The following is an 11,514-nucleotide window of genomic DNA, read 5'->3' as shown; positions in this document are numbered from 1 at the left end:
AAATAATTAAAGTGTAAAGTAATAACACAAGCGGCTATCACCCGATGACCCGAGGTGCTTACTGGCCACTCTAATAAACCATTAAAATGTTATATAATAACACAAGTGACTATCACTCGATGACATGAGGTGCTTACTAGCCACTCTAATAAATAACAATAATGTTGAATAATTAATAACACAAGCACTATTACATAATGAGCCGGGGCGCTTACTGAACACTTAAATATATAATAAAATGTTGAATAATAACACAAATGCCTATCACTCGATAACCCAGGGTGCATACTGTCCAGTCAAATAATTAATTAATTTTTTAATAATTACCCAGGCAACTGTTACGCGATGACCTGGGGTTCTTACTTGCCACTCTAATAAATAATAACGCAAGCACCTATCACCCGATGACCCAGGGCGCTCACTGGCTGCTCTAATGAATAGTAAAATGTTAAAAAACAACACGAGTGCCTATCACCTGACGACCCGAAGCGCTTACCATGCAGCCGCTGTTATTATTTCACATTTAAATTATTTATTGGAGTGGCGAGTAAGCGCCCCAGGTTTTAAGGTGATAGGCACTCGGGTCGTTTTTTAACATTTTACTATTCATTAGAGTGGCCAGTGAGCGCCCTGGGTCATCGGGTGATATTTACTTGCGTTATTATTTTAGATTTAATTATTTACTAGAGTGGCCAATCCGGGTCATTTGGTGATAGTCGTTTGCGTCATAATTTATTAGAGTGACCAGTAAGCACCCTGGGTCATCAGGTGATAATCGCAATTGTTGTTATTTAGCGTTATTATTATTTATCAGAGTGGCCAGTAAGCGCCCCGAGTCATCGGGTGATAGTCACATGCGTTATTACTTAAGATTTAATTCTTTATTATTAGTAATAAAGGGTAATAGTTGCTTGCGTCATTATTCAAAATTTCATTATTTATTAGAGTCTCTAGTAAGCGCTTTTGGTCATTGGGCGATACAGCGGGTCGAGGGATAGTGCACGGTGCAAGTGCCTGGGGGTAGCGCAATCATAGAACAATTATAGAAGAGGCCCTGAGGGCACACTGTACATTTATATACACTGGAAAATAATAAGATGTGCTAAAAATGGCGGAACCAATCAGCACCGCGAGACTCTATCTGTGGCACTGTCCCTTAGGCCACTGTATTGGATGAAATGTGCTTGTGTTAATAATTTCAAAGATTTGGGAGCCCTGCTATTATATGACCGAACACGCCTGAGCATATGGGTATCTCAGGAGAAATAAGTCCTCGTCTACACTCCTGCTGTAGCTCTGCTCTGATTGGCTTCTGAACTTTTTCAAGGGAGAGTTTTGATAGTGGTGGGCAGGGATGGGATTTCTACAAAATTTTTTGTATTCTACTGTAGATTTGTAAAAAACTGTCTACTACGTAGAAAACTGTAGAAAACTGTAGGAAACGTAGAAAACGGAATTGAAATATTTTGTTAAACTCAAAACGATGTATAAATAAATGTAAAGCTTCTCTTTTGAACTGTGTACATTCTTACAAGTTTGTCAACTGTACATTGTTGAGATACAGAGGAAAATGAATCGAGAAAGGTAAACCAAATACAGATAAGGACATGACTAAAAATAATAATTGTACTTAAAGCACCTAAAATTTTAATTCAACAATTAATACGTTACTTACACACACTTAGTGGACTGAATTTATGTGCATTTACTTAAAATTAAGGTTATGACAGTGTCGGAAACTCTATTTAGAATACTATGTAGAAAAGCCTTGAAATTCTGTACAGTATCTTACGTGTCTTCTACGTGTAGAAAACTTATCTACATCAACCGTTTTTCTACCTGGCCATCCTTGGTGGTGGGGGTATTCTAAGATCCCCTTTGGTATAACTTTCTTATACCTCTATGCCTTTGCCAACACTGTGCGAGAGTTTAAAATGTTCCGTTTTTGTTTTGCGATTCACGCAACAATAAGTGTACCTGTACCCACTACATAGGATCGAGTATGGGACTAGTGGAGGCAGTGGGACCATAGAGGTATAAGAATAGAGGGGAAAAGCGCTATACTAGTCTATTAGCGGCAGCGACAGCATAATTAAGTGTTACGGGGCATCTATCCTTGTTGCCAAAGCCAAGTTATTGGCTACTTCTTCGTCCTGAATCCTAGAGTTAATTCAATCTCATGTAAGACTTGACCAATAACATAACTGCCAGACAAAGACAGATGCCCCGTTACGAAGCGAATTCTGCTGTCGCATATTACGCCCCCTTTTCTCCTCTATTCTTATACCTCTATGCATAGAAAAATACCTCTATGCATAAAAGGGGGCGTGATATGCGACAGCAGAATTCGCTACGTAACGGGGCATCTGTTTTTGTCTGGTAGTTATGTTATTGGTCGAGTCATACATGAGATTGAATTAACTGTAGGATTCAGGACGAAGAAGTAGCCAATAACGTGGCTTTGGCAACAAGGACAGATGCCCCGTTACACTTAGTTATGCTGTCGCTGCCGCTAATGAGCTAGTATAGCGCTTTTCCCCTCTATCCTTATACCTCTATGCCTCTATGAGTGGGACACTCGTATCCTTAAGCCGTAGTCACATGAAGAGTGTAACGCGTACCGCGTAACCATTGGAGCCCACGAGATTGAGAGAGAGATTCGCGTACTTTACCTCTCTCTCACTCTTATGAGCTCAAACGGTTACGCGATACGCGTTACGCTCTCCATGTGACTGCGGCCTAACTTACACCGTGCGACATTATACCGTTTGTAGTATCTGTACAGAATAGCCTACTTCTAGATAAACTCTCCTTATAAGTATAAACTTACTTTCCATTTTTTAGAAGGTACTTCGTATAAACATTTAAACACATTTAATTTCACATTTTATAAAAATTGTAATAATTATGAATCACGATTATAAACATCGTAAAACAAGTTACTTAAGAAAAACCTTGGAGAGATCTGGACCATTCTGTAGACCTGACTTTGAACCAGCTGCAGAAGCACTAAAATTTATAATGCAAGAATGCAAAGTGCTTGTCATTGGTGCTGGAGGATTGGGTTGTGAATGTCTTAAAAACTTAGCTTTTATGGGCTTTAGAAACATACACATTATTGACATGGATGTCATTGATTTATCAAATTTAAATAGGTAGTATTTTCATACTTTGTAGCTAGTCATTTCTATGTAACATTTATAAATATTTTACAATCAATTATCACAGAATATTGTTAAAGAAGAAATCTCCATCCTTCTAAAAAAATTAACTTGGTCAAATTACTTCTTTTAAAGGGAGAAAAAATTTATAGTGCGAAGAATTACTAAGTTTTCCTGTAACTTTAAAGTATTGACTCACAGTTGATGGTGTAACGTTTTAAGGTTGAGAAATCTTTTCTTAAAACTGTAAAAATATGTCAAAAGCAAAGATAGTAAATATTTTAGCAATACACTTTTACGGTTATAATTTACGTAAGTATCTCGTATTTCTAATGCAAATGAGTTTTTTTCTTCTCAATACCATTTTTCGTAAAATTTGGAGACACATTTTTAGGCATGCTGTCACTTGACAGCACTCTATTTCAGAGTATATATAAATTTGCCACAAACCTACGTATTTAAATCTTGTATACGATAATGATATGCCTGGTATCTATGTTATAATTCTAGTCAAAACTTTTTTACTTCAATCTAGTCACTCCAAATTAAATTTAAGTGTTAGTGATTCTTTGGAAATTTTTCGTTTTATTTAGAATATGGGGCAGCTGCGAACATGAAATAGCTTAAAACAGATTTGACATTGCAAATTTGTAAATACAATACTCGTTTTCACAATTATTAAAAATCAATAAAAGTGTTGAAGGAAACAAATATGTAGAATGTGCTAGGCAAATAAAATTATCTTTCTGTATTGATAGTATAATAATTGTTTTGTCTGTTCAAATTTCAGCTTTTTTTGTGCAACCCAGGGAATTCGAAGTGTTAAGCGACTAGTAGCGCCGCCCTGAGGGTTCGATTTGGAACTATATGTTTCCCCAAAGTCTGCGTTCAAATCGTCGCGGTAGTACAGGGGCCTTACCATGTAACTATTTTTCTGTACATCGGCCTATGTTATAACATAGGCCCGCAAAGCTAAAAACAGTTATATGGTACGGCTCCTGATGAGTTTCCAAACAATTCAGTGGACTTCAAACACAAACATACTAAATTTACTTCTTTACGATTGTGCCTCGATAGCACAGTAAAAAATGTGGTTGGCGTTGGCCACATTTTCACCTTCCACGTATTTGCGTGAACCTTCACCCACATAATCCATTAAATCGGTTAGGGAAATAAAAAAACTCTTTCTACGTCGTTGCTACCGCGACGATTTGAACGCATACTTTGGGGAAACATATAGTTCCAAATCGAACTCTCAGAGCGGCGCTACTAGTCGCTTAACGCTTCGAATAGAAACGTACTTATTGTAGAAATTCATCTGTTCTTTACTTAAGGTGTGGACTCTGGCTGAGTCTGGCCTTTTTTCCAATAAAAACTTAAGTATTTTACTACAAAACATTTATAAAAATTTACTGTAGGCAATATAGGTAATAGGATCACCTGTATATCTTACACCGTGGGATTGTCCCTTCATTCAAAAATATGTACTGCCGATACGGCAGTACAACACTGGCAAAACGGCAGTGCTGACCACAGCGATCCGTGTAGGGCGTCATCCTGCGGCTATCGCAGGAGAGTCTAGAAGTTGTGACAGTATGTACACAGCTAATCCGTCAATTTAATAAGGTAACGGGCCTAGTTTTAAGACGCCCGAAAAAAAATATTTTCGATGTTTGACATTAAATTTAATTTTTAATGAATTTCTAAACCGTTTTTTTATAAGTATAGGTGCATACGACTATTCTAAATGAAGATACAAATTTACAAATGCAATTTAACTTATGAATAAATTTTAAATTAAAATAATTAATAGAATTACGCATGTCCCTACGTATAAGATATGTGTCTTACAAATTGGGATGTATGTCCCTAACTATTCGCTGTGTGCAGTATTCTGACCTTCACAGCAAGAAGGAGGTGCTCTGGCGCTGCTGGATAACACGATTACATAGCCTGTTATGGGCTGCAAACTTTGTTAATTGTTTTTTGTAGTTTTAATGCATGTTTGATACTTAAAGTATAGATTTTCAGTGTTAAGAATGTGTGTTAAATAGATAACTATTATTTTACAGTTAAAAAAAAAAACAAATGAATAATGTAATGACCATTTTGTTCAAACAAAAAGTGGCGTTGAGATCGTGTCTGCTGTTAAATTATACAATAATACCTATACATTAAAAAGTGTGAGGATAATTTCACCTAATTCAAATTTGTAGCAGCCTATAGCGTGTGCTGTTATAGACATTAATATTTGGCGTAGGCGACTTGCTCATCTTAACCTAGATTTCATCAAGATCTTGAGTGAGGGAGCAGCTTTGAGAGTCAACACCACAACAAATAAAGATCTAAATTATGTGAAGCATGTATCAGGGGTAAAACTGTTGAAACCCCTTATATATTAAGTCTAACAAGATTCACTCACAAACTTCAGCTCGTACATAGTGACGTCTGCTAAATGCCAATTACGTCGATACTGGATTTCAAATATTTAATTACTTTTATAGATGCTTTTTCTCGAATGGTATTTGTTTATTTTTGAAGTGAAACTTCTTATGTTGTACCGTGAACAGCCGCGTGAGGGAAAATGCGTTAGGAAAAAACGTAGCCATCCACCTTGCGGCCAAAGCCCTCTTATCAATCTCCTCTCCTACACACTCACTATCGCTCCATCTCTCTCTTTCGCATGTACGCCACGCGCTCCCCTCCTCTCACGCTGCTACTATACCTATATAGATTCATATGTTATAGGTACATGGAATGTATGTTTCTACGCTACGGCTGAACCAATGCGCTTGCTCAAGCTGAGGTATAAGTATGGATAAAAGATGAAGGAAGAGAAAAACAGCTGTACATACGTATACTAGAGGCAAAGTATAGGTATGTATGTATACTGTATACATATGTACGTGTTGCGTGTTGTATGTCCCGGTCATTACATACATGTTAACATGTATACATGTATATAAAAAAACGTGCATAAAGTATTTAATATGTATAATACGACAACATAGCCTTCAAAAATGAGAAAAAACACTATATCTCGAAAGGGAAGCAAAATTGCCTTGAGGTGGCTCCTCACTAAATCAAAACACTGGAGTATTAAATGATATTTTAAAGGATGATTCTTGAAGGTGCAAGGAGTCTTTTCCCAAAATTTTAGACCTCGTCACCACCAAAATTGTTGAAAAAAACTAACTGGAAAATAGATTCTGTAACATAGCCTCTTATGGAGGGTCGTCAAATTGGTGGCGCAGGTTGTATGATATCTCAGCAAAGATACTGTAGTTCTTAATAGAAAACTATGTAGCAGATAGAAGAAATCAGAATATTTCCAACGACATTTAGGTACTTGGACATTACCATGGGTTTTATAGGATATTTTGTGAAAATAGTAGATAACTGTGCAAGTCACGGAACAGATGAAAAGTGTGAGGCGTCTGCTACACCAAAGAGCGGTAGCCTGCGTAGTTTGAATTGGTCAGAAAGTTGTACGTAAAATGAATAGGAGTTGTGGGGAATCGTAATTATAATAAAAATAAATGAGACGCTGAACTAAGAAAATAATTTAATGCGGGGCTGACTTATGTACTTTTTCTATACATACGTCTGCTCGGGTCACTGTGTTACGATATAGGTCAATGGTGTAGATGTGACTAAACTTTTTTTGAAGGGACTATAGGTACCTATCTATTTTTAGTCAAGAACCTCCACAGCCAATGAAAAGCTGTGTTGCAGTATGCTTACTCTTCTTGTGGGATTTATAGTGAGGAGCCACCTTAAAATCACAATTTTTAAGGTTTTCCTAACGGGTAACTACGTGATTGAGGTACGCAACTATAGAGGTGTTGGACTATGCACAAACGTATCCGCAATTATTCCTTTTTTCCACCGTATCTTGAAAAGAACGAGTGAAACAAGATTTTGTTTTCTATGCCATGTTTGAAATACTAATACAGACATTTACAAAATCTTCACAAAATTTTTGGCACAACATAACTTTTCAAAATTAGAAAAACAGTCTTATCTTGAAAGGAAAGCCAGACAAGCCAAATTAATCCCACGTATGGAAAATAATTATTAAAGTGCAAAAATATATGTTACATAAATTCATGCAAACAATCGTAATGATTCTAAAAATAATGAGTCATGTCTCAAAGGCAAAGCTACATACTTCATATCCTATCTATGTATTGATTATTTTTTTATTTTCTACTATGTATTTGGAGATTTATTGTCACGTGACCAAAACCTATATTCTTATTATTAATTTTGAGACTAGCAGAAATTAGTTACAAGCACGGGTAAATTTTAATATTAATTTATAAATTATCATAGAAAATGAATTGAATGACAGATTACATCTTTACAATGGAAAATAACTATATGTCTATTATTTTCCTTAATCTCAGTCAGATAAACTAGATTCTTTTACTTTTGTGGTAGCCAAAATAAAAAAAAAAGTTTTCATTTGTCGGATACAATGATTTAAATAAGAACTGATTGTACATATAATATGGTGTCATATCAAATGCACGAATAATATTTTCAAATAAAAAGAATTTTTGTCCGGCGTAACTGAAAATGAGTACCGTTTTTCAGGGCAGTATGGTAAAAATTTTTGTTTCGTTCTTCATTGCATGACCAACAATTCGTACATGTATTAATACATGTATGATAACAAACATGAAAGTACTTAGAATGCACGAATCATGTGTAACATACGTAGTATATATAATTATATGTTTTTTATGCACTTGCGTGCTTGAATACGTAATAATCATAAGATTTTTACTATTTCAATACCGGATCCTTAAGGACCTATTGAAATTAAGTGTAATCTAATTTTCTTAGTTTCTGTTACACCGAGTTTAATAACATTAGAGTTGAAAGTCTCACTTCTGTCGGGGGTCCCAAGACCCTCACCTAATTTAAAGCAAACATCTGATGCTTTTGATGCTTTTCAACAATTTATAATCATGGCGGAAATTCAAACTGATCTCAAGTTCAAGACTCTTCGAACGGACAATGGTGGAGAATACCTTGGAAGGTTGTTTGTCGATTTTTTGAACCAAAAGGGAATTCAACATTAAACAATAGTTCCCCACACTCCTCGATAAAACGGTGTGGGTGAAGGTGCAATAGAATTTGCTTGAGAGAGCTAAAACCATGATGTTCCAGACCAACGTTTAAAACACTTTTTGGCTTAAAGCTGTGGCTGTTGCTGTTTACATCTCAAATCAGGTTTCACATGCTACCTTAAACAATCTTGTTCCCTACGAGCTCTGGAGTTGGTAAAAATAAGGCTTGTTACATTTGAGAATTTTTGGCTGCACAGCTTACGCTTATGTACCAAGTCAGGCACGTGACAAGCTTGGTAGCATAAATCGCAAGGCGATTTTTCTCAGCTTTCCTCAAAATCTAAAGGAATGTAAGCTTTGGGATCCTGAAAGTGACCAGTGAAAGTTTGCTATTCAACGAAAAATGGACTCAATCAGCAAAAACCGGACCTGGACAATGGTTGATTTACCAGCCACGAAAACAGTGATTGGCTTCAGATGGAAATTTGACAGTAAAAGAAATGTCATCTTCAAAGCAAGCCTGGTCGCTCAGGGTTTCAGCCAGATTTTTGGTCTTGATTACAATGCTCCTTTTTCGCCGGTTGTACGATTTTCCAGCGTTTGCTGTTGCTGCTCACCACCTACCTAAAATAGAAAGACGGAATTCAATGTGTAATTACTTCTGTAATACCTTCAGGACAGCCATGTGGCATTACATATGGTTTTATGTATGGCATTACATAAGGGGTCTTAGCTTGGAATTATCATACGTAATTCCACTTCAAAAACACACAGAATTACAAATTGCAAAAAGGAAAAAAATTTTGTCATCTAGAAATAACTGCAGAATACTGTAATGCGTCATTTACTGCGAATAATTAGTGTTACCATCCGTATGATAACTCGTAAACAAGGGGATTCAAGTTATATTACAGGAATAAAAAAAAAATGAAAAATTAAATTTTTTTATATTGAAGTAAACTGACCCTCTTTGATTTAGAGTTATCATTCCGAAGGTAAGACAAATCGTCAACTGCAAGTAACTTATTATGATGTTTTGCAGTTATTTCTAGATAATAAAATTTTTTTCTTTTTTCAATTAGTAATTCCATGTGTTTTTCTATATGGAATTACATATGGCATCACCAAACTAAAACCCCTTATGTAATGCCATATTTAAAACCATGTGTAATAGATTTCCTGAAAGTATTACAGAAGTAATTCTACATAGAATTCCGTCATTCTTTTTCAGGTCGGCGTTGTGTTGAGATCGACTACGATTTCCATACATCACATCGATGTTAAAATGGCTTTCTTACATGCCGAGCTAGAAGAGGAGGTCTACATCCAACAACCTAAAGGTTTTATTAACCAAGAACATCCGCAAAAGGTTTGCAAACTAAACAAGGTCTTGTATGGGCTGAAGCAAGGGAACACAACATGGAATCACAAGCTTCATAATGTGCTTCAGCAAATAGGTCTTTATCAATCAAAAATTGATTCTTCCATTTACTTTTACGTCAAAGAAAGGTCTTTCATCATATCGGCGGTTTTCGTGGATGATATACTCGTGTTCACAAACACTCAATTGTTTGTGATGTGTGGTATGCTCCCGAGGCAACGTCTAACTTAATATTCGTTGGACGTCTCAGTCAGGCTAGTTTTGATGTATTTTTCCAAGGTAATGATTGTTTTCTTTAAACAAAAAGTGGCGTTAAGATCATGTTTGCTGTTATAAGAATTGTTTTTATAAGAAATTGTGTTAAGAACTAAACTTCGATTTCACCATACAGGAGTTGGGACAAGTGAAATGATTCTTGGGCATCAATATTACTATAGATTAAACACACGAAATGAATAATTTAAGATGTCCGAATGTAACCCAGTCAGAACTCCTTTGCCAGCAGGATTAAAGCTCGAGTCTCTGAATCACCAGGATGTTTCTGAGTGGGCGTTTGACTCAAAACGTTTTCCATACCAAAGCGCGATTGGATCTCTTTTGTATTTATCTCAATGTACTAGATCTGACATCAGTTTTGCTGTCAACTTATTTAGTAAGTTTAATAATAGCAATTCAGTGCAACATTGGAACGTAGTTAAGCACTTGCTTGGATATCTCAAGGAACACAACATCTCAAGATTACAGATTGTGGTTTCCCGCAAGATCGGATTGGTTCGTATTGTGATGCCAGCTGAGCTTCAGATTTACAAAAAAAATCAACAACAGCACGAAAGTTGAATGTACGTCTCTCACCAGTGCCGCACAACTGGCGTTATGGTTGAGAAGACATCGCTGTGAAAGTAGGTATTCAGGATGATGAACCAATTGTGACGTACAGTATCTAGAGCCTTTGCAAGTTCGTGCCCAAGACTCACCTCTCACGGTGCATGAGCAGTGGATACAGAGTATGATGATCACCTTTCAGTGACGGGCCCGAGCGTTATCAGCTCTCCCGCTCTCTCTCTCTCCGATCAGCCTCCGAACCTAACACCACGCACGCGACTGCTCTCGCTTTGATACACTAATAAACGGACATATACTTTCTTCCACGTGTAATTAATCCTCTTACACCCCCAAGCTCCACAATTCCCACGTAACACAATCACTTTTTTTTGTGATAACATAGGTGCTATTTCGCTGGCTGAAATCGAAAGCTACAGTAATCAAACAAGACATATAGATATTAGACATCATTTTATCAAACAGAATATTAGTGAAGGTTTAATCGAAATAAAGTTTTTAAGATCTACTGAAATGTTAGTGAATTGTGTGAAACTAAAAATCTTAGTTTGGAACTCGTAAAAATTGCAGACACCAAAATTGGTTTAAAAGAAAAAATTTATTTTTCGTATAAGTTTTATGATTTTTATTGTTAATGTTAATGTATATTTCGAATTCGTTAGTAAAATTATTAATTTATGTGTGCACCTAAAAATGTAAGACTAGTCAAAGTATATTACTTCATTTTTTCATTGAGGAGAAATTTTTTTTTAGTAAGTGTAACATGCGTATCTGCTACATGATCGATTTGATTGCAAAAAGAAAGGAAATTATAATTGTATCATGTGAGTAAAGGTATAGTGTGTGGACTTGTTCAAATTCTATTTATTTGTTATTATAGATGTGTGTTTTAGTATCAGTTATGTTAATTGAGGAAGCATGGTACAAGGCCGGTTGTTCTTCTGCACTAAATAAGATTGATACACCTATATATGAGTGTATGACATGATGTGTGTATGAGAGTGTACTAATGCGCAGTGTAGGCTATAGTTCCTGTACTATAAGAGTATAGTAT

At 36.0% G+C, this 11,514-nt stretch overlaps 1 protein-coding gene across 2 annotated transcripts in view; it reads left to right on the top strand.

Annotated features, from left to right (window-relative positions):
* Positions 1 to 2,745: 2,745 nt before the first annotated feature.
* Uba3 (Ubiquitin-like activating enzyme 3) overlaps positions 2,746 to 11,514 on the top strand; it is a 190,612-nt gene continuing 181,843 nt past the window's right edge. For both annotated transcript variants that reach the window (XM_089596188.1, XM_089596187.1), the window contains exon 1: positions 2,746 to 3,155. In XM_089596188.1, coding sequence (XP_089452314.1) covers positions 2,908 to 3,155 — 248 coding nt within the window. In that variant the 5' untranslated portion in view covers positions 2,746 to 2,907. The remainder of the gene's footprint in view (positions 3,156 to 11,514) is intronic.

The sequence above is a fragment of the Copidosoma floridanum genome, unplaced genomic scaffold (assembly GCF_036245765.1).
Source record: "Copidosoma floridanum isolate Cflo_tuat_1 unplaced genomic scaffold, Cflo_Japanese_pri ptg000030l, whole genome shotgun sequence".
In the NCBI taxonomy this organism is placed as follows: domain Eukaryota; kingdom Metazoa; phylum Arthropoda; class Insecta; order Hymenoptera; family Encyrtidae; genus Copidosoma; species Copidosoma floridanum.
This window is presented reverse-complemented; position numbering and strand designations above follow the sequence as displayed.